The sequence below is a fragment of the Lutjanus erythropterus genome, chromosome 12, assembly GCF_056507025.1.
Source record: "Lutjanus erythropterus isolate fLutEry1 chromosome 12, fLutEry1.hap2, whole genome shotgun sequence".
In the NCBI taxonomy this organism is placed as follows: domain Eukaryota; kingdom Metazoa; phylum Chordata; class Actinopteri; order Lutjaniformes; family Lutjanidae; genus Lutjanus; species Lutjanus erythropterus.
Window position 1 is genome coordinate 19,210,707 of NC_139328.1, and position 24,657 is coordinate 19,235,363.

At 36.9% G+C, this 24,657-nt stretch overlaps 1 protein-coding gene across 3 annotated transcripts in view; it reads right to left on the bottom strand.

The window, feature by feature from the left end:
- The window catches only part of LOC146317881 (guanine nucleotide exchange factor VAV3-like), a 76,093-nt gene that overhangs the window by 37,123 nt on the left and 14,313 nt on the right, over nucleotides 1–24,657 (bottom strand). For 2 of the 3 annotated variants that reach the window (XM_084732106.1, XM_084732104.1), the window contains exons 3-15: nucleotides 23,707–23,765; nucleotides 21,661–21,726; nucleotides 20,890–21,007; nucleotides 19,034–19,126; nucleotides 18,489–18,557; nucleotides 18,295–18,398; nucleotides 16,733–16,832; nucleotides 15,594–15,689; nucleotides 11,570–11,638; nucleotides 9,745–9,831; nucleotides 6,146–6,231; nucleotides 5,561–5,693; nucleotides 1,714–1,823 (exon numbers count right to left, since the gene is read on the bottom strand). In XM_084732106.1, the coding sequence (XP_084588232.1) occupies nucleotides 1,714–1,823; nucleotides 5,561–5,693; nucleotides 6,146–6,231; nucleotides 9,745–9,831; nucleotides 11,570–11,638; nucleotides 15,594–15,689; nucleotides 16,733–16,832; nucleotides 18,295–18,398; nucleotides 18,489–18,557; nucleotides 19,034–19,126; nucleotides 20,890–21,007; nucleotides 21,661–21,726; nucleotides 23,707–23,765 (1,190 nt within the window). The remainder of the gene's footprint in view (nucleotides 1–1,713; nucleotides 1,824–5,560; nucleotides 5,694–6,145; nucleotides 6,232–9,744; nucleotides 9,832–11,569; nucleotides 11,639–15,593; nucleotides 15,690–16,732; nucleotides 16,833–18,294; nucleotides 18,399–18,488; nucleotides 18,558–19,033; nucleotides 19,127–20,889; nucleotides 21,008–21,660; nucleotides 21,727–23,706; nucleotides 23,766–24,657) is intronic. The other variant, XM_084732105.1, reaches the window with a different exon arrangement.

Below are 24,657 nucleotides of genomic sequence, written 5' to 3' on the forward strand. Positions count from 1 at the left end.
ATTTCTTATTACAGTATGTAGGCAGTGAACACTATGCTGCCAAATCTATCCCACAATGCAATGCACTACTGACAACAACAGCAACAACATAACAGAAAAAGGCAGACAGTGATCAAAGCAGCTCTGGCATAACATCAGTAACGCTTCGATTTAAATATAAGTAAGGTTTCACTTTGCAAGGTGTCATACATCTTTTTTTAAATTATTAATTGTTGGCACAGGTTACCATGGTTGTGCATCTTCAATCTGCAAGGAGGCTCTGCAGAAGCAACATTAAATGTCAGTGCGTCCAAAAATAATCATTCTACTGCTTATTTTCACAAAAGTATATTGAACGATAGTGCACATTTGGGGTATTTAGTTGACACAGGATTTGTCTCGGCACCCATTACTGAATTTTTGTGTTGGAGTCCTCAGATTCCCTTAGATTTTACAAAACAGCAATGCTTCCAATTTTTTCACTGTGCTTTCTATTTTCACAACTTAAAAAAGTATATAAAAACAACAAACACACAAAAGGGACCGACACCTGTTATATTATTATATATTACATTATGTTGAGTGCTTCTGTATGATTTTATGTTTTACATCAACTTGTTTCCAGCCTTTTCCTGTAGGCTATGATTATTTTCTGTAACTGTCCTGGGAGGATATTTGTTATAAATGTTAAAATAAAATGTTTTATTATATTTAGAAATGCATCTCAGTGTTTTTTTTAATATGTGGTTGATTCTACATTAAAGCAAAATTTGAATGGGATCTTGGTGGTTATTACCCTACAAAATACTGCAGTGACTATGTGAAATTATTATGGTTTACTATATGCAGTGGCATGCATGTTAAGAAATACCTCATTAAACTTAGCAATTTTACCTTTTGGTCTTATTCCATGTTTAAAAGACATTCTAATAGAATAAATGTATTAATTTCTTAACTGGGTATGAGAGATTATAACATTTTGGAATCAAAATGACAGCTTAGGTTTGCATTTCTAGTGTTAATGTACAACCCCATACACTGCATTGTTTTGCTACAGCGCATACATGTATACAAGTTTAATCCAGCACACTATGAAAAGTTAAAATGTATTCAGCAAGGTCATAGCAGGTATAGTCAGCATGCATATCAGGGATGTTTTCATACATATCCACCCAAGACACAAAAGCATTTGTTCAGTCAATCAGAGAGTAATGTCAAAACAACACTGTATTCTTCCAAATCAACATAACAAAGGATGCAGACAGGATATCTGCCGGAGAAAAACCTCCCACTGTTACAAAATAATACAAAAGATATACCTCCATAAAGCACTGATTTGAAGAAACATCGAGGCAGAGTGACTTCTTTGTAGTTTTGCAGCTCTTTGGAACAGTTTATGTTTGTGTGTGTGTGTGTGTGTGTGTGTGTGTGTGTGTGTGTGTGTGTGTGTGTGTGTGTGTGTGTGTGTAAGTGTGTGTTATCGTACTGTTGTCAGCAGTGTGTGCTTGATTACAGCAAAGGCCTGATCAAACAGTGCACATGAAAGAGTCAACACCTCTCTCGGCCTTGGAATAACATGCATGCAAACAAAGACAAACAAATACCGCACACACACACTTGCACATACAAGTACACAGTTTGTTTTTCCTATGATGCACACACACACACACACACTGGTCTTCTGCGTTGATTAAAACTGTCATGACAGTGGTGTTCATGTCTCTGTGTACTTACATGGCCATTTCAAACTGATCCAGCCACTTCTTCTTCAGCTCTCTGGTCTTAAAAAAGAATTCAAAGCCAGTGTGTCCCTGCTGGTGTGTCACATAGAACCCGTAGCACCACTGTGAAGGTTAGGAAGAAGACAGCAATCAAACTGGATGCATATTTTCTCATAAATACAAATGTACTCTTTCATATTCATATGTATATAAGGGAAACTGCCGTGGCAAAATAATGATTATCTCACAGAATGTACACTTTCACTTTGGCACAATAGCTCACACTTCACAGCAGTGTCTCTCGTTTTAGACTTTTGATGTTTTCTTTTCATTTGTGTAATAAATCTCCAGTACCCATGGTTGGTTGCTATAGTGTATTAGGTTTAGGTGTACTGCAAACAGGATATAACACTTTGTATTAGGGGGTTACATAAATAGGTGTACTATTTTAAATACCGGAGAATGGCTAGTTGTGGTTTGGCTGCTCAAAATAGCTAAACATGTAAAAACTGCAAAAAAAAAAAAAAAAAAAGAGAGAGAAAATATACCCTAGAAAACCATGTATAATTGCAGGTTGTTTCAAAGGTCAATGGCCAACTTCCCCCAGCAATATCTTTTAATCATCTTAAAAATTTGGTTCTCTTTACAACATACACCTTAGCACAGAGCATATTTCAGTAGAGGAAACAGGAGGCCGAGCTACAAGCTTGCTCAGTTGTTATTGGAGCACAGAGTGAGAAGGGGCGGGATATGAGAAGGATGGTTTGTTTGGTATGACATGGCAGAAAAAAAAACAAGCTGACCCAAAGCTGAACATTTCAGATTTTTCTGGGATGTTGTTTGACTTGTTTGATATTCCCCACCCCTTGTTATCTCCTCTAAATTCCCCCGTCTACCCTCTTCCTTGATCGCTATCCACCATACTATCTAATATCTATTGTTTCCTCTCAGCCCAAGATACATAAATTAAATTGTTTAGCCTGATTTATGGCAATGTCAAAACAATTCAAAATATTGTGAGGCCTAATTCTGCTTAGCCACTGCAGTTGTGAAGAGCCAACCATAAAGTTGCTAATCATCCTCTTTTTTTCAGTTCCTACAATGAAATCAGGCAAACATGACTTCATCAGACACCTCTCTTCGGTGCCATGAGGCACACACACCAACCAGAGTGTGTTTTTGTCGGCGTCAGGAGAGCAGCAGCAAAGGGAGTTTAACCAGAGTTCTGTCCAAAGAGGACTTAAGCTGTGATGACAGTGAGGCAGAGCCTGCTAATCTGCCTGGAGGAACCAAAGACAGTGTTCAATCTTTCTTTTCCAAACAGATACTAAATTTAGAAACACCACCAAAACTTCTAGGTCACAGTTGCCAAAAAATAAACTTCTGGGTGTAAAGTACAACTATTGCTTGCTTGTTTTCGCTTCAGCAACGCATTCACAGCTAGCTGCCGCTACCAATGCAGCACAAGCAGCTTAAACTCCTTGCCCAGGTGCATATTTGGGAACGTTTTTCAATCAATTCCCCAACCTCTCGGCTTTTGCCACCCTAATCTGTTCCAGCTTGTTGTGTCATATGTAATAACAGGAAAAGTGGAGGGGTTTACCCATCAGTGATTGGCCGGGCCCTGCAAAGTCCTGAGTGTTTTAGAGCTCTGCTGAGTGTTAAATCATTGATGACTGTGTGGGTGCTCAGTGGCACCACATTCACACTCTGAAGTTTCATTTAGCACAAAATGATATATAGCTATAAGCAGCCTTGGAGGACTGCACACATTTATCACCTGATATTAGCATCTCCGTCCTGCGGTGTGTGTGTGTGTTTGTGGGTGTGCGTTGAGGTGGATGTAGGTATACAGGATCTGTTTGAATGTGACTATTTGTCTTTTTTTGTATTCTCTGCATGAGAGTCTCAGTACAAATGAATTATTTTACACATGTCTGTTTTTTTTGTGCAGCAAAATGTTGTAAGGTGGACAGGATAAAAATAAAGGGTAATGATGTATGTCTTTGTCAGTGTTATTTTGTAAGACTGTAAATTTAGAAATAATGTAAAGACCGCCCTGGGAAAACAGACACATGAACCCAAGAACATAAATGTCAAAAGGGTAATTCAGATTATTTGAAGTGGGGTTGTTCGAGGTACTTACCCATTAAAAATAACATAGTGAATGCACACAGAGAGGGGAACTAACAAAGTAAGAACAGAGGACAGGATGTGTACGTTGATTTTGATTTGTACTGTTTTGTTTGTTTTATTCTGCTTATTTGCTTTTGCTGTTATAAATGTTTATGTTTGTTGATTTGATTGAGTAGTGTTTGGTGAAAAGTGGAGGGAAAAAATATTCAAGAATTTCAGATAGGTTATCTACGAAAATACAAAAAAAGAGGGTAGGATTTGATAAGTATATACTTCCTCATACATCTTTAAAGATATTAATTATCTATCTCTGCTGAAAGTTTGCTGTTTAGTTCATTTGTTATTTTTGTTTTGTTCTTGTATATTCTATGTTTTGTTTTGTTTTTCTATTTTAACATGTTTGAAATAAAATCTAATCTAATATAATGTACTGCTGTGGACTGGGTCAGGAACAAAAAGTATTTTATCCACTTAAGAAAGGTCCACCTAAAAAAAAGTCAATATCAGTTTAGTTAAATGCTACAGGTCCTTTCAAACAGAAGACTGCCATTGTTTTTGTGTGACTTCAGTGTTTTAAAAGGATAATTCAGATTCACCCAAGTCACACAAAAACACAAACAAACTAATGGATTAGGCAGCAGCAGACCAGCAACTCCTGTGGTCTGCAAGGTAAAATAACTGATTTCACCTGTGGAGTTTGGTTGGTTTGGAGAGAGTGACTTTTGGCTTATAAAATGGTGGTGTCCCATTAGAAAAGGCTGTCTGATGGCAAGAAAAGTGGTGAAAATATTATAAATATAGCATATACTTAAATTAATATACATTTTGGTTTAAGTGAACCTTTTTTAAGTGGCAAAATACCTTTTGTTGCCTACCCTGTCCACAGCAGCACATTTCTTAGCTTCCACATATATTTCTCTGCTTCTCCTGGAAGCTGGCGGCGTGCCAAGCACCATCGACTGTAAGTAATACAGTGACTATTGATAAGTACTTCATACAACTCCACTTCAAATGATCCAAGCTATCCCTTTAAAAAACAACCCTGAAAAATGCCAAACGCACACATAAAGCCAAGACCAGACATGTTAAATACCAATCACTGCCATACACATGTCCCACACAACAGGCAAACACCCAGACACATCATGATTGCACAATGGAGTAAATAAGCATGATAATGGAGTCCCTTTGATAAAACCCACAGACCCATTGCATTCTGGCAAGCCAAGCTGTCAGTTTCACATTAGCAATCAGCACCGGGGTGAGAAGACACCATCTGTGGGCATACATCAACAAGACATCAACAAGTCCCCTCCTCAACAATACAGCCTGCAAACGTTCCCATGGGGCGAAAAAAAAATGGCATACTGTATAAACTGTGTGGGGTAACGAAGGAGAGACCTGCAGGTTTCCACTTCAAAAGGGAGAAAACCCCACTGACTCTACACCAGGAAGGGAGAGGATATCCTTCTAGATTATGTTTATTAGGTGTCTGACATTTATTTTAGCAATAAAATCTGCAGCACAACAGATGTTGAATAGCAACATTTCTATACAGTGATGTAGTTTATTGGAATGAACCGTAAACTAATCAAAATGTGAGATAGATACAGATTGAGAGACAATATTCGATGCAATGCAAAGTGCACAAATACCAACATACAAGTGCAGTATCTGTTTATTTATTAGCATAAAAGTATATTGTGTTTTCCCAGCCAACTGACCTTTTTGCCCTCTCTGTCAGAGGTGGGGTTGTTTGTGATCTTGAAGGAGTTGAGGTCGAGTATGTCCTTCATCTCATAGTTGTCGCCTCGTCTCTTGCAAACAATGACAGCCACATCAAATAAAAAGATGTGTCTGGAAAATGAGAAGGCAGAGTTTTGTATTGTTAAGTTATTCTATTGTATCATAAAAGTAAATAATGTAAGTCTTATTTATTTAGATGAGGTTGCTGATTTTTTTCCCCCTCTGCTTTTAATTTTGCCTCTTTATGTCTGAGCATTTGGACTATATTAGAATATATAGAACTGATTAAATAGCAATAATTTCTTTATGTGCTTTCTTTTACTTATTTAATCTGTATTCACTTACTATTTCCACTGTGTGTTTAACAGAAGAGATGAGCTTTGCACACCTGTGTTCATCGATTGCGTAGGAAAATCAGTAATGAGTCTGAGTAAGAAAATGAGCTCTTGCACACTGTCAGCGTTTATGGATTGAATAGCTACGGCTCAACCTACATCAGACATTTCATGCATGTTTATTTCTGCACTCTTAATTTCTTTCTGAGGACACTGAAGCAGAACAACCTGTCTTGTTTCCTCTTGTCAACACTGGAGACCATGCGCACTTCACCGTCACCTTTAGGTCGACCAAAGCTGATTAGAGGCTGATTCTGGAAATAAAATAATAGAGAGTTAAAATCCATTCAAATTATGTATGAAAAATATGAAATAAATGAATCAATTACCAAGCTATTCTAACCAAAATCATAATTTAAATTCATTTAAAGGGTAATTCCAGTATTTTTAAACCAGAGCCCTATTTTTTCTACATATTTTAGGGTCTAAATGACTAATAGATACAACAAGTTTTGGAAATGAGTCCAGTAGATCACCTCTGAAGTGTGAGTTTACTAAGCCATCTCAAATTGCGAACATGACCATTACAGAAGAACCAAAAACCCAAAAGGCTGACTATGAAAAAGCAAAATGGCAATGAAACTTTAGGAGTGAATGGAAGGAGGAGTCTTTAGAATATGACACATCTAAGAACTTAATCTACTGTGACTGTGGTGTGGGTGCCACCAGTTTCTCCAACTAGCTGAGAAGTTTAGCCTTTTTCATCAGGAAACACTACATTACAATAAATGGAAAAAGTGGACAACCCATGTGTCACAAATTACACTTTTGGGCCACCAAAAATGCACTTTGGACGTCATATTTAGGGGTGTGGTGACTTGTGGGACCAGTGCTTAAAAATATTAGTGTTGACCCCATCTGCTTTTGTTAAAGGAGTCTGGTTGTTTTGAAGAGGGCGATATAATGACATGGATGAAAGAACGCCAATTTAACTTCACATCCCAGCCACTCCCTCTATACAACAGGAAATCAGCATTCAGCTCGAATCCACTCAGCTCACACCAACAAAGTCTGCCCGAAACATGGGCGTCATGACATCCCAAAAATAATTGACTGCTGCAGCTCAGTACTGGCAGGCCTCCCCACATGTACATTCAAATCTCTGCAGATGATCCAGAACTCGGAAGCATGTCTGGTTTTCAATCAGCCCAAAACAGCTCAAGTCATCCCGCTGTTCAGATCACTCCGCTGGCTTCCAGTTGCTGCCTGAATTAAATTCAAAACCTTGACACTTGGCTACAAAACAGCAACTAAAAGAGCTCCCGCCTACCTGAACTCCCTCATTCAGGTCCACACTCCCTCCTGCTCACAACACTCTGCCAGTGAAAGGCACCTGACTCAGTTGCTTGCTAAACCAGATGCTTTTGTAGTTCCCTGGTGGTGGAACGAGTTACCACACTCGATCTGCAGATTGCCTCTCAGTATTTAAAAGACTATAGACAGGTATTTCCTGAACACCTCTGCACTTGACTGACAGCAAAAAATATTTTTAAGAATTATATCTAATGCATCCTATGCACTCTATACATTGCCTCTTGTACTGCCTGTAGGCACCTACAACCTATCAGACTCGAACTTTGCTTTAGACTCATGCTGGTCTCTCCTGACTAGATCCTTGCTTGTGTTGTATCAGCTCTCAGATGTACGTTGGTTTGGATAAAAGCATCAGCTAAATGAAACTATAAATTTTAATTGTAAATAACGGCTTCAGTTCCTCATCAGAAGGGGCAGTCTGAAAAGATCTATCTCTGTAGGGACCCTTTGAAAAATGTCGTCAGACACGTAGAACAATCTGAGCCTATAAGTGGCAAGAATAAGCACTTTTAGTGGACATACTTTGATAGGCACATCAATTGGACCAATTCCAAAACTTTTGTTTCTGTTACTCACTTAGATCCCAAAATATTCACAAACTGGCCTCAAGTTTCAAAATACCAGAATTATACTTTAAAATGTGTTAAAATGTGTCACTAGGGACATTTACAGCAATATTAATCTTTTGCAGAACAAATATAAAATGAAAAAAATCATGTTTTGTCTCAAGCTTTGAAAACTGATGTGCATCATATTTTTTTTAATGCAGAACTGGGATCCACCGGACCTTCTACTTCATTTATGTTATTTAAAAGAAGATCTCTGAATTTAAATAGAATCTTTGAGAAAACCAAGTATTTTTAATGCATAGTTCATGTAACAAACTATTCTATCAAATCTGTCCCTCTAAATACTACTACTACTTAAAATATAACCCAGATCATGAACACTTATTCCAACAGACCCCCATTACCACTGGTTTTCTTCTTTCCTCCCTACATATTGGGGTATTCCCAGTCTAACATCACTTAAGCTCTGGCACCATCAGCTGATCAGTAACAGCTGACTCTTGTTATCACCAGTGACATTCGCTCAAGTCACCAATTTAGTTCTATCAAGACGATGAGAAGGTCTTTATAACCTGACAAGCTCTCGCGCTCTCTCACTCATAATGCCTCTGCTGCCGTTTAATAACCTGCTACTGGTTCTGTCAACTGATTTCTGCCTTCACCACCTTATCTCGTCCTGTTCTGCTTTCTTATTACCACACTGGCTGACGATGTCTCTTGCCTTATGCATGAGGTGTGTTCCATATGTTCTACCTTATATAAAATATGCTGGTGGTGTGCGTTGCACGGCCCTGGGATGAGGTTTACTGTAGTCCATGCTGAAACCTAAATTCTCTGGCCTGACTGTCTCTCACAGAAATATTAAAGCTCTTTAATTTGATATTTTAAAACATGCAGTTAATATGAACAATATCTTCGACTGATAAAGGGCTACAACTAATGATTACTTTCATTATCGATTAATAATTAATCTTATGATTATTTTCTCAGTTAATTGTTTTCCATAATATGTCAGAAAACCATGAAAAATGGCCGGTATAATTTGGTATTTTTAAATGCCTTGTTTTTCAGTAACAGTAATAATATAAAACCAAAACATAAGTTTATCATATCACATCACATATGACAAAGAACAGCAACAATTCTTCACATTTGATAAGCTGAAACCAGGGAATGTTTAGCAATTTTTGCTTTCTGAAAAAATAAGTTTTCCAATTAATTGTCAATTAATTAATTGATTGATTGATCAGCTCATCATTTAAGCTCTTAACACTTGTAACATGTTATAAGGGTTTATTTGAACATTATCATTATTATTCTTGAGAGGAGAATTCTGCAAAGGGGAGAAAAACAAAATTAATGGAAAATGTTACAGAATAATCAGAGACATGTATTGTAACCTTGTAGTTGATAACAGTGATTAGTATTATTTAATTTGGCTGTAAAGTACTTTTACTTGAATAATTGGTTGGTTAAGCCTACGTAAGAACACATCAGGTTTTGTTTTTTCAGAAAGAAAACAACTGGATTTTGACATAAGAATACAAAGAAATGGAAATTTTCTTACTTTTTTTGGCATATATGGTTAATTAGGTACGCAATAAATCTGGTGATGTGATCTGAAAGGGTTAAAAAGGCATTCTTCAATTCATCTCGACATTAAATGAGTAAAAAGCAGGTGTCTCGTACATTTAACGCAAGTGTCTTGTGTTGTATACTGTTGATTCCCTTGGACTGTTATAAATTTGGACTGACCTTGGATGAAAACTCGACCTACGAAGCTGACTAAAGGAAACAACACGTCTTCCTGATATTTTGCACTCTCACAGTATAGAGTGTACACTAACAGCAGCTGATAGCTGTAGGAAAAGACTCTTAGTTTACCAGGTTTTCAATAGACCTCTGGTACTGCTCGATCTCCCTCAGAGTCTCATTATCTCTCTTCACCTCGTTGACATACTGAGCAAGGTCCTGTGCAACACACACACACACACACACACACACACACACACACACACACACACACACACACACACACACACATTTTGTTGGGTTAGTTCAGTCTGGGGGTTGTAAAAATGTGTCAGGACACATTAATTTGTAATGTCCAGATTTTCTGTAATGCACATTTAAAGGAATAGTTCGTACATTATGAGAAATACACTTATTTACTTTCTTGCTGAGAGTTAGATGAGACAATTGATAGCACTCATATCTGAGCGTTTAATATGAAGCTGGTGCCAGGAGATAGCTACGTAAACTCAGTTTAGCTTAACATTTAGACTGGAAACAGGTGAAACAACAAGCCTTTTGAAACCCAAGTGTAAAATTGACATGTTGTGGTATTATGGGGGATACTTGGCGCAGATCTCATTACAATTTAGGGAGGACAGTGGTGAAAGTCAAACCTTGACTTATGTTAACTTTTACTACAAGCTGACAGAAGCAAAAAAAAGGTTTAAGTTCTACTTCCTACTCTTCACAAGGTTCATTATTAGAAAGTATGTCAGCTCAATTTACTATTCACTATATTAATGTTAAAATACTGTCTGATCCTGGTGGTCTTTCAAGTGGGCAGACTGTCAAACCAAACTCCATTTAAAAAGCAGGTTTTTGCATGGTAGGGACATAATTTTCAAAGTACAAATTGTAGTATTTGTCCGTCATTATCACTCTTTTCTGATTCACTTCAGTTTACAGGCACAGTCAGCACACGTCATTGACTCAGTGACATTAACTAACCTGTGATGAGCTGTTTGCCACAGACGTACGCTACACATATTGACTGGCCCGACACTACAAGGCTCGTTTTCACTAGATGAAAGCGATACATGTGGTTCATACCACAGGCTAGATAGGTGAGACATAAACAAAACCTTCAAAAAAGTTTGTGTGAGACATTTCCAAAATGGAGTAGGATTCTATTTAAATATACATTTTTGTAATTTCATGATGTCATTTATTGAGAAATAATTTACTGGGGTGGACAACAGGTCCCCTCCATCCTCCCCGGTATTTGCGCCCAAAGATAATTGAGTAAATAACACTCATAAAACTACAACTTGTTGCTTTTACTCTTTTAATGTGTCAATTACTAAGCTTTAGAGGTGCTGGTGTGTGGATCATTTCGAGTACGCAGGTTGTAGCTTCATATTTAACATACAAAAATGAAAGTGGCATTTTCTCATCTAACTCGTGGCAAGCAAGCAAAGAAATGCACTTCTTAAAATGTCAGCCTATTTCTTTAGTTTATATGTAAGTGTACATATATATAGTACCGTGCAAAAGTTTATACATACACACACACATACATATATGCAAGCCATGTTTAACACATGGCCCACTGATATTAATAAATATTAAATATTAGTAAATATTAATGAGTATCAATTAAGTCTTCAAGTTCTCTGAAGTTATGCAATTCCAGCATTTTAGCTGCCAAGCCTTTCAACTCCTTCAGTGCAAAAATAAGCTATAAGAGCACTCAGCGCTCATTAACATGATGTAAATGTAAAGTTTTATCAATTCAGACCAATCAGTAGGAGAGAAAAGTGATGATTTATGACTTCTTCTCCTTTATTGGATCTAATAAAAAGCTGATAGCTGAGTGACAGAGACACTTTGGAATTATCCACTAAATCAGCCTGCTATTGGTAACGAGCTGAAATCACAATGATTACAGACCATTTTCCGTAAGCGCTGCACTTACTTTCATGGCATCGAGAGCGATCTTCAAGTTGCTCTTGTCAGCAGCATCGTGAGTGTGTTTGACAAGCTCCTGTTAGAGGAGGACAGAACAGAAATTCACACAACAACTCACAAACAAGCAAACACATGTAACATGATTAGCTGGCTTATTAATTATAACAAAGACTACTTTTAAGTGCAGTTTTCATAACAACAAAGGCCTTTTTTGAACTCTTATAATACGAAGACTGACAAATTTATTTTTTTTCTTGGAAAATTCTGTTTATTCATTTTCCAAATTCATTTATGACAAACATCACATACTAAAATATAACAAAAAAAAGAACAACACAAACAGAACACAGCATAACACAATACATGACCAGTGCCAGTCCTCTCCCTTCCACATAATGACTGGTCTGCCACTCTGTCCCCTCACACACAACGCACAGGGATTAAAGGTAAATAATTAAATAATGCATCAACCTGATTCCATATAGGTCATCCATGGGTCCCAAGTCTTATGAAACAGCTGTGGGCTCCTTCTAATAGCATAAATTATTTTCTCTAAAGGAGCGCATGAATTAAACTGACTAATCCAGTGGGTAACAATTTTCTCATTTGTGAGCAAATAAAGTAAGAGGAAGTTAAAACTGGACCCACCTCAACCAGCTACAGCAGGAAAATGCTGTTTGCTCACATATTAATGGAACAGTAATAATACACACTATGAGTACTTTTGATACTTTAAGTACATGTACTATGACATAACAATAGTTACAAATCTTTTTCCTTTTGAATTGTTACAACTTGTAAAGATATGCAATATCATTCATAAAGTTGTACAGCAAAAAGCTTTATATTAGCTTAGCTTAATAGCTTAATAATATATATTCAATTACTGAATTAAGCATAAGGTTGTAATCACTCTACTAGCTTGTACTGCATTTCAGAGGGAAAGTGTACTTTTTAGGCTACATCACTCTATTATCTGACAGATATTAGCGTATCTGTAATAATAATCTAATAGTATAATACACATTTTTTCTGCATTATTAATACGTTTTGATGCTAAAGTACACATATTTTCAATTAAGTAATGGTTTCATTGCAGGTTTTCATTGTGTGGTATTGCTACTTAGTAACAGATCTGAAATTGAAAGTGCCTCTGTGTAGTTTTTGTAACAAAAAAGGGGGCTTTAGTAAGTAAGTAGTAGTAAGTCTCTTATTTGAAGGAATAAAAAAGGGATTTTTAGGGAAAGACTGACAGATATGGTTCAGTTAATACCATAAAGTAATATATTAAGCTAATGTTAAGCTAAATTGACAGACAGAAATGACTCTTTTCATCTGATTTGTTGCACTTTGTAAGAAGATACAATATAACTCACAAAGCTGCAAAGTGAAAAACTATGATGGGAAAAAGTATATTTACTCAAGTTCTGCACCTAAGTACTTCTACTTTACTGCATTCAATAGGGTAACCTATCTCACTACATTTTTTGACACTTACACTTACTAATTACTTTGCAGGTTCAGATCTAACTTGCAAAATCATTTAGTAAAATGCGATGATGCAATGTTCTTAAGAAACCACCAGATAATACAGATGGCAAAACTGGCTCCACCTCAACCAGCTACAACATGAAAATACTGACATATACACACATTCCTGCACAATTCTTTCATTTACTTAACATATTGTACATGTTTTTAAATTTTTTTCACACTTTATTGACGATTTTCTATTTCATTTTCATACTTCTTGATTTGCAATAGTTGCTTCATATCTGCCTTAATATTATTCTGTTTATTGTGAAGCAGTAGAGAGCTCATTTTATTAAATTATCCTTGTTTGTGAGTGGAAGCAGAGTGGAGAATTCAGATTGAGCTCTTTAGGTAAAGACTGGCACATTTGCTTTAGTAATAAACTGAAACATAAAGCTAAGCAGACATTTAAACAGGATTTCTCTTTCTTTATATTTCTACAAATACTGTCAATCCAGTTTTACTGCCAGAAATGGGAAGAAAAGGGATGTTCAGACACCATCCTGCCAACACCCACACACACACATGTTTATTTGATTACTCAACACATGGAGGTTATTGTTGAGGAGTGTATCCTGCACAGAGGCACCATGAAATCTGTCCACAGTCTCCTGTGGTAGACTTTTGTTTCATTGCTTTCAAAACAGCGGTAAAACAGCAAAGCAGACATGAGACAAATAATCTGAAAATAGTCCAGACTGAGTCATTTCTACAGTAAATTGCCCTATAATGACCTTTTATGACGATGTGGCAGTTAATAGATTATTTTCCCCAAGTGTGGCACCAGTTACACCATTTTATCAGGATATTGCAGCATTGTGCTTAATGTTTGATTGCAGTTTACATTTGATTTTCAATTCTAAGCACATGTGTAGAAAATTATATCACCAGCACTTAATTATAATGACAGCATTGTGTACATTATATCTAATATAAAGGTGGGTGGAATCACTTTAGGCCTGTTTATAATTCATTACCTCTTTAATATCATTACAGAATGAAGAGATTAACTAGGCTATTCCCATTTTGCTCCCTTCACTAAGACTCTCCTCGGAGGGCAACAGAGAACACCCAGGATCACCACCGTCCAATGTGGAGGCTTTTACCCTCCACAACAGTTTAAAACAGCTCTGTAGACGTTGTCCTCATCTGCTCTGCCAGCTATAGCCTGACCTCTGATTCATACTAACCAGGGGAGACGATGTCACACAGTTATCAGCAGGCAGTGAAATTGGGGGGATTTTGAAAGGCTGTATGTCTGGTTTCTGCAGGAAGGAAGAGTGTAACCACTCTAGAAGACATGCCTAAGATTAAAACCTGCACTCACATGCAAAATATATAAATGATGCAATCATAATTTCACTTGTAAGTCTATTTTGCAATAAGGTGACACTGCAGGACTAAATGATATTCCCCTTTCCTTATCTGAAGAAAATTCTGAAATTTCCATACACTGGAACGGGAGACAAATTGAGACAAATTGAAATAATGTTGCTTCATTCATTCACTGTCCTTGTTTTGGGAGGTATAAGATATAGAGACAAATTATAAGACCTAAATGACTTGCCAAAATAGATGTTTTTTTGGTTTGCACAGTGTGAGTCTGCTGAGACACTGTGAGAGGAAGCAAACACGAAGAAAAAAATGTGGTGAATGCTGCCCTCAAGTGGCCACAGAAAGAAAAACACCACACAAGTTGAGTTCACTGAAATACAAGTGACAAAACCTCTCAGCACTCAACTTGCTTGTATCTCTAGAAAAAAGTAATAAAATAATATAGGAATGTGTGTGATATCCTCAGAAAAGGCTGCAAGTTGAAATCTAAAGGCCGGATTTTTTGAAATTTGCTCTTTGCACTCACACACTTTGAATACCTTTAAGTGCCCTGAAGGAAACATGTTGCTGCTTTACATAATCCTTGACTTGAGGTGAAATGTGATATGGTCTGTATGGCCTGTATGCTTTACTGTTTCCCTTGTGTTGTTCTTTATGTACTGTAAATATTCTAACCTGTGAAATAGTCCTTTCTGTGAAATTCGCTGCCGTCGTGACCAGGACTCCATGGAAAGAAGAGCTCTAGTATCTCAATAGGACTGCCCTTGCTAAATAAAGCTAAATAAAGCTAATAAACTAAACTAAACTAAAATAAAATAAAATAAAATAAAACAACTGTCTTGGACGAAGGCAGTAAGTCACAAATGCTAACTAAACCATTAGATGCAAAAACTAATAATAAAGTAAATAAAAAATATAGGTGTATTGCTGAAAGCAAGCATTCAGATTGAGCTAATCTATTCAAAAATGACCAAACATATCCAAAACTAGGGGTGTCAGAACAAGTGTCAAGACCAAGAATCAGACAATTAAGGAGACAAACACGCTTTATCTAATTAGGGAAAGCTGATCTCTGAAATGAAGTGCTGTCTTTTAAAAACTGAGCACACTCTCATGCGGTTTGACACTGTTGCTTTAATTTAGTGGAGTCAAAGCTTCCCTACCTGAAGAAGTAGATGGTACTTGAGGACTCTCTGCATCGGGACAACCAGCAGGTCCCTCAGTGTGAACTTCCCATTGTTGGCTCTCTTTGAGCACTCCTGCAACAAATACAATACACATACTACATCTATAACAGCATGAATAATGACACAAATGATTTAGATGTCATTCTTTGGTGTTACTGAGACTTTTGGATGGAGGATGGGTTGACTAAAACACAAAACAGTATGTTTCCAATAACTTATCTGTTAATGTTTGTTTTAAGGTTCAGACTGTTCATAAAGCAAACTTTGAAATGTGAAACTGATTTGGGAATATTTTTGTGTCCTATTCAATTTTAAAGCAGCTTATAAACAAATGACATATATCACACATTTTAAGTCTATATCATTTATTATCTTATCCTTACTTTTACTTTTTTTTAAAAGGAAATACAGTGTTTTTGCTCTAACTTGTTGATTGCACAGTGCGTTACTATGGAATGCACATTATATCATTACGATAGCTTTTGCCTGTTCTCAAATTCTTCTTTCTTATCTCTCATTTCCAAAGTGGTATTGATAATTTCTTCAGATAAAGTGATCTGTTTTTGTTCGAAGTGTGTTCCCATATCAGTTCCCTCCACAGCTGAATGGTAAATTATTACACCTGTTGTCTGTGCCACAGCAACACAACAACACTACTTGGAAATGCTTAGAGGCTGAAAAGTTGTCTGTTTCACTTTAAAATCGATCACATAAAATCAGCTGTTTCTATCCATTCATATAAGTACAGTGTAGTTTTGAAGCTTCTTAAAGATGGAGAGAACACGTTGCTGTGAATAATCACATCACACCAGTTACTTTCGCCTTGTAATTTTGTCATTAATTGCTCTCTTATGGTTTCTATTTTTACTTAAATTCTTATTTCAGTTTTATGTACCTCTAATTATTTTTTTAACTTTCTTTATTCATCTGTACTTATCTCTGTCCTTGTGCTGCTGTAACAACAGAATTTTTCCTCTTGGGATCAATTAAGTAATGTACATATAATGCACAAGTTCAACACTTGGGGGTGCTGGAAAACTGGATCAGTGAGCGTGTGTATTTGCTGTATATGAGTTACTGAGTTATTTAGGGGCCAGCTTCTTCAGGTGCCTCACCTCCAGCTTTAGACGAACATCTTCTTTCTCTTTACAAATGAGATCCAAAACAGCAATGGCGATCTCCACCCGACTGCAGTAAATCCCATAAATCAGCAGTCTGCAATTCAGAGGAAAGACAGCAGAGCCACTGATGAGTGGTGACTTGAAGAAAAGGACAGTGTGTGCAGAGGGTATAGTACAGATAGAAAGACAGTCCTTATACAAAATTTGAAAGTATCACAGTGAAACTCGTAAGACGTTGCATGTTGCTCAGAATAAAGATGCTATCAGTTGATTCACTGATACAAATTCTGTTGCAAGACAGACAGTCATCTCCACTACATCATGATATGAGTGACAAGGAAATCCTTCCTCTGATATGGGAAGATGTCAGTCAAAGTCTCTATCTATTCACTGCATTTTGCAGCACCCTCAGTCTGACCCTGAATTTTATACAGAGCTGAAATCGAACAAACTGAACAAAGTCTGAGCCTTTAAACAGAGACGTGTAAAACTGACAAATGGCTAGTTCAACATGGAAAAAAAAAAAACTACATGGACATCTTCCAAAATTTCCTCCTGTTTTCTGTAGTTATGTCTCAGTAATCAGCTAAACATGTAGAGGATGTTTCATTTTAAGTTCACTACACTGCTAAACTTTCTCTTACATCTTACTATCAATTCATGGGCAGAAACATTGTGATAAACTGTCTTGCAACATTTTGGTTTTTATTTTATTTATTTATGTATTTATTTTTTTAGAAAATTGTTTGTTTAAAGGGACAGTTCACCCAAAAATGAAAAAATGTCATGCTATTTAAAAAAATGAATTAAGATTTTCAGAAATTTGATATTCATGCACTGAATGTCTGTATCCTGGAGGATATGATGCCCAGAGAAGCAGTATAAAACATGGATAATCACTCACAGATATGTGAGTCTTACACTCCATAAGTAATCAATAATATAAAAGTGTGAAACAGTGAGTACTATTTATTTTACCCTGTATTATTGATTATTTCACAGGTGTGAACATGTTTTCTGAGAATTTCTGTTTCTGTAATTCAAGAAAGAGAGGTGAAGTCTTGAGTTTTGCCGCCTGAGAGCTTGTCATTCATTCAATAATTACAACTGTCTTTGGCATTCAAAACATACTACTACTACTATTGTTCAGTTTCTGCGATTTTTAAAATTTTGCATGTAAACATGAAATAAAGTAGCTTATTACAGTTCTTTCAATTGTTTAAAAGTTGGCACATGAACTTTAAAGAAAGTGGGTGAAATGTTAAACGTATATCCTCAATGGGCAAAATATCTCAGGAGATGGAGAGTGTAAATCTGAAAATACAGGTTATATTTGAAAAAGAAAATCATGAAATTGTGTCATTTTAGCATAGATGAATTAGAAAAGCAATTGATTAATTTTACAAAATATTTAGATGTGCTGGCTCACTTAAGGGTTAAGTTATAAACACACCTGATGAAACTCATGTGAGAGAAAATGGAGGAAATTAGCATTAAAAGTGCACTGATATGTTTTCCCTGCAACCTAAATGTAAATGAATGGCATTCGGTATTACCTCTCTTTATAGCTGATAAAAATCTGGTAGAGATTTAAGGAGTTTTTGTTTAGGATGGAGTCCTGCACATCAACCATCAGGCTTTTGTGAACTTTAACCAGGTCCTGCATTAGAAAAAGAAGACATCAGTATCTGGACGTGAACATTTTATGTTTTCATGTCGTGTGACAAGAGGAGAAAGTCGTGGGACTTACTGGAATGTTGACAAAAACTTTGTCAATTTCAGCTGCAGAGAAAAATTTCTTCAGAGGATTCAGGAAATACTGGAGAAAGAAAAATCTGAATGAAACCTTTCAAATCCTCCTCAGATTCTCTCACTAACTGATTTTTCAACCAGAAACAATCTTACTGCAACAGCTGGGGTGAAGTCATGCTGAAACTGATACCAGACTTTACATTAGGTGTCAGATAAGAGGACCACAGCAGGGCAAGTCAGGGAATTGCTAACTGAGAATTTCCCTGAAATACCCCCAAATTTGAGTCATGTGCATAATAAATAATAAGATTTTTTTTTTTTTTTTTTTTTAAAGATGCTCGCCATCTCCTGTGGTGAAAAATTAACACAGTATCTCTCAGCTTTTCCCACTGATCCCAAACAAATGATCAGCATCACTGTTCAGTACTCGCAGAGATCATTTAATAATCTCAGTCAGACTATGACTGAATACTTTGACACCAAGAAATCCATCAGTTAACATTTGTCATGTGAAAGTATGTGTTCTATAAGGAAGTTCAGTACCTTCTCAATGGACTCTAGGGTCTCTGTGTATTTCTCCTCCGTCTGTTTGATCTCTGTGAGACAGCAGCTCCGGACGTCCACCTCTGCCTGCTTCTAGAGAGACACACAGCCTTAGAAAATGCTGCTTAAATATTACTATCCAGTAAAGAAAAATGTGTTTTCTGTTTTTGTGTTTATCCGCAGATGAAGTGTGTAGGTGTATTCAGACTGTGTACTCAGAATACAAACATGAATTACCTGTACTCAAATCACATCAGGTGGTTCTTTTTTAAGGCAAACTATTTATAAGCTACAGTATCTTCAAGGTGACATGTGTACACGTCCTCCTACACAGATCAAACTCAGCAACAATGTCAAATTCTTACATTTGAAGTATATTTTAGTAGCATTATCCTCATTTTGTATCTGCCACTATCTCATTTGATTTTGATTAATCAAACAAAACACAAAATGAGGTGGTTTACACATTTTCAGTGATTTGGTCTTTCATACTTGTCCAGTACATAAATGTGTATTTTTGCTCATGAAGATTAATTACTCTGATACATTAATTAATAACAACTACTTAACTTTGTTTTTCTCTTTATTAGGAATAATACAAATTGCCAAATGGCTAGTCCCTGTGGTACTCCAAATTACTACCAATGGTGGAAACCTTTACTCAACAACTGTGCTTGAGGTAATTGTACTTTACTTCCATTTTATCTTACTTAACACTTGTACTCCACTACATTTTAATGGAAAATATTGTTTATCATTATTAACATCTGTCATTACTAGTTACTTTACAGACATACAAGCTCCTCATAAAATATAATACACTGTTATAGATTAGCTACCAAACAGAATAAAAATAGTAAAATTGTCTCCTCTTTCTGTACGAACTAAAACTAAAATGCTGCTTACATGTGAATGCATAGATAGTATAAAGTATGATATATATAACAATGTAATACTCTTAGAGGGGTGAACTTTTACTTTTTACTTAACATTTTTCTAATCATATTTCTGCCTTTACTAAAACATACTACAGGGAGTTTTTCACTGGTTATGAAACTGTCTCAGCTTAGTACTAATGCTTCTATATGGCCTACATAAGTCAAAAAGACCACCAGTGAGACGTATATTCATATATACTCCATTCTTAACACCTGCCACCAGGTCAACATGAAGAATGGATAAGCCTATGTTTACATTTTCCCTGGCAAAGTTACAATGGGCAGTGCCTTGGCCAGTCAAAAAGAAGCAGGAACATATTTTTCATTAGATCATTTTATATTTGACGTGGTCACTCTGGTGACTCTGGTGGAAACACTACCGCTTTTGTCCACAGGAGCTTCAGAATCAACAAAATATGAAAGTTCCTTGTCATAACTGTAACTTTAATTGTGATTGCAGAACTTTTTCTGGCAGTTAAATATTTTTGCATTAATATCTTCATACTTTTATTTCAGTAAAGAGTCTCAGTATTCTGATGTTAAGAAAAGATTTCATCCACCTTTTTATACCATGAGAAGCTGCAATGAGGATTTTGTGGGTTATATCCAACATCGTCAAACCTGAAGGTATTTAGTGTAGACCTAAATTATCTTCCTGAGTATTCTGCTCAACATCGTGCGCGTCTGTGTTTGTTCATGTGTGCGTAGGTGCACACTTGTGTACCTGTCCAACAGGGGACTCCCTGGCTAACAATGGACATTGTTAGGTCCCTTCTTGATCATGCTTTAAATCATGCTAAAATCATGTCTAATGCCTTTTGGTGGTATGTTTTTTAGCTTTTGACCTGAAAGTGTGTGAGTGTCATACTGTGTGTGTGTGTGTGTGTATGTGTGTTTGTGCATGACTCATTGCAGTACCAATGGGGGTTGTTGCTCAGTTCTCATGAGGTCCTCATAGATCTCTCCACTTGCATAGTCTTCCTCCAGCCCGTAGACTGCTGCATACAAGTCGTCTTCGTCCTCTGGGACATTTTCACTATCATGCACACGCACACACACAAAGTACCATCTCTAAACTGTGCTGAGTATTGATCACAATTTACTTCTTGCATTGTGAAAGAAGTCAGGCAACAATTTGAGGATATTAACGATTATTAAATGCAATATTACAAAGTAAGAAATATACACAGATAATAAAGGAAAGGCAGCACATTTTTGTGCAGTGTTTATGTGTTTGGAAATAGTTTTGTAATAGATGAAGAATCAAGGCTTAGGTGGCTCTGCTTCTCAAATTAATGATCACTGCAAGGCATAATACAAAGAACTGTAAAGAAAAGAGGCTCTGAAACTATTATGTCACATGAAAATGATATAAATACTGTATCTGTTCCATATATTCTATATATTGCCCCTATGTGACTATATCTATCAATCAAACTGTCAACAGCACCCCTCCAGAGCCTTGATGTGGTGGGTGGTATGCAAGCACTCAGCAAAAACATGCAGAATTACTCATTCGTTCACTCTGACAGTAACAGAGAAACAGAGCCAAGCCTTTTACCAAAACATGTGGGTGTCCAGACCCCTGGAGAGCCTGGATGATGAGCAGAGCTGGTTCTGCTACTGAGCGAAATAATCATGTTCTATCAACACCAGTAATGGGCCCGCAGAGAGGAGCCTCATACATACTCAATCAAGTCTTCCAGATTATTGTAAATGTCCTCGTCTTTTAGGCTCTCCTCGGTTGGGAATGGCCTAGAAATGACAGCAAAGCAGCGTGAGGCTCAGTGTTGAACAGAAAAATCACAGTGAAGAAACTCTAATTAATGGGTGACTTAGGGCAGGAAAGTAACTTTTGATGTATTAAAGTGTCTTCAAATATCTAGAGCAGTCTAATATGCATTTGTAAGGCAAAAAAGAAAAAAATTGGTTACTAATTTATCAGTGCTGCGTGCAGCCATTAAGGCTCAAGCCTAAATTTATTGACAATATTCAGTGGATGCCTTAAAAAATATTAAAGATACAAAGATTTTTAAAAATCCATATTATGCAAACATATAATTTTCTGTCTCTCAGTATCAATTTTTGTCACATCCTGTGTAATATAGTGTGCTTTAACAGACTGTTTAAAAAACACAAAAATATCATTTGGACTGGTGTTTCTCATTTCTGGTAATGAAGTAAAACATCTCGTAAGACTGGAAATTAGTGAGCGAAATGTGGCTAAGTATGGCCGCAGTGATGGTAAAGGAGTGAGGAGGTGGAGGTGAAGTGGAGGTGCAGGTACTTCAAGTTCTCATGTAGTCAAAATCGACGTTAAGGTGGTTTTATCACATATGCTACAAACACAAAGTTGTTGCAGGAATGTAGTTGCAACGTAACTTTGCGACATTTGACATTGTAGCAACCTACTAAGTGAAAAATTCCAGAGTGTCATCACCATCATGTTATTGTAAATGTCACTAGTATGTCACCTCAATGTTTCCACCACTTTTTGGAGATGCTGTGACATTTTAGCATTATTGCAGCAATGACATGGTCATGCAAAGAATGTTGCAAAAAAATATCACAGAATGCCTGTTATATTGTAACATTTCAACAACGTAGCACCAACGTAGCTAATGGTAGCATAACTGAAATATAACTGTGTTGCAGTAGCCTTGTCACAACATCACAAAAGACTATGTTTGTAGGGTTTGTACATCATATGTATCACCTGAACGTCAGTATCTGGCCCAACAATGACATAAAAGCTGTTTTGCAGATATTCTCCGATATTTTTAATGACATTTCAGAGTTTGTCTTTTCTGGAAAATGATTAAAACTGATAACTTATTTTTCATCCAGTGAAATGCTTTCTCACATATGACACAGCAGAGCATTTAGGAAGAATGCATCCGTTCACTGGAGTGTCTCTGTGGAACAGGCCTTACTGTACAAAAGCATAACTTCATAACTTTATTCACTGATTTTGCTGTAACTGGTAGCTATTTCATGGAGTAAATGTTTTCTCGGCTCCTCTCTGATGTCTGCTCAGCTTCAGCTCTCAGTTGTTTAATTACAGAGTTCCTGATGGACAGGTGGCTTTCGCTTACTTGTTGCTAAAGTAGCTAACTGTAAGTGTGAACTGATAGCTGTTAACTGCTATTAGCAGGCAACAGAGCTGGTCTCAGCAGCCTCCCAGTGAACACGACTGGTCACAGAGTGAATACAGTCATTTGCAGTTTTCTGGTGGAATGATTACTTGTTGCTTAAGTAAGATAGCCAACCATTAACTGCTGTTGGCTCAGTTAGCTGTGCCAGCAGCCAAACCCAGCAAGAAAACCACCTTGTTACTGTAATCTATTCTCCATTGGTCTCTGTAGCTGTTCTGGTCCTGGTCCAACTGTGCTTACTGGGAGCTTTCAGTCGTGGAAGAGTCAGCAAATAGGACGACTCTCCCTACTAGCATTACATCCATGAACTGTTTTAGCCACATGGTGGGGTGGACACAATGCACAGCGCTATTGGCTACTGCAAACGCCAGTCAATGTCTGTAACAAGTCCCGCCCTAGCTGGCTGTTTTACAGGAAAAATGTAAGGAAAGATTCATGCGAACTTTAAGGGTTGAAATGCACATTTTCTACAAGGTGTAACATATGCAGGTATAGTTTGATTTGTTTTTTCTTTTTCTTCAATAACTTTCTGAAATTCTGACTGACATCTAAGTGTGTTGTAATTTAATGTGTGACTTACTTGAATCCTTCTTGCTGTGCAATTGCTGTATGGGAGAGCTTGGATAGAGTGTCCATAACCTGGTGAGGGAAAAAAGGCTTTAATTTATGTTTTTGAATGGCTGAGGGAGAGACAGAGACTTAGACAGAGAGAGGGTTGCTATTAATGCCGAGTTCATGTCATATTGGAGTTAGTATAATTACCAGTTTCTGAGTTGTAAATAGCATTCATGTCAACATCAAGCCTTAATTATGACTGGGAAACTCACAATTTCTTAAAGCTCTGATATACAGTAGGCTATCAGACTTGCTGCTTAATAAGATTGCCTGAAACCAAACAAATATGGATGCCTCATGTCAGCTGAAGTCCATCATTCAATCTGATTAAACTCACACACACCGTATTTTCGATTTGAGTTGTCCAGTGACTTGGTCATTAGTGGTAAATATGGGAATCTTTCCTATCCCTAAAATCCATGCCATGATGCCAACACACCATAAGTTCAAGCAGCCACCATCTACCAAATACCTTGAAAATCATATGTACCAGCAAGTAACACCTTAGCAAACACTTACCAACCAGCTAGCTACTGCTTAGAAATCATGTAGCACCCACCTAGGGATGCACTAGCAACCAACTAGTTACAGCAGAGGAAACACTTGTAACATCATAGCAACTAGTTAGCATCAATTTGCGAGACACCTAACCAGTGTCTCAACAGGTATCAACACATTAGCCACCACTATGAAAAAACAACATGAATTGGTTACCTAACACTATCGTTAGCTACTGTTAGCTAGCACTACCATTAGCCACTGTTATGGAACGCTCCCATTAGCTGCTGTTAGTAAGGTAGCTACAACTACAGGTGCAAAAGTGAAAGCAAGAACAGTTATGCTGAAGACGGGAGAAGATGGGAGAGGTTGTGTCTATGTGTTGTCTAGTAATGTGCAAACCGTTTGTTGTCTTTTT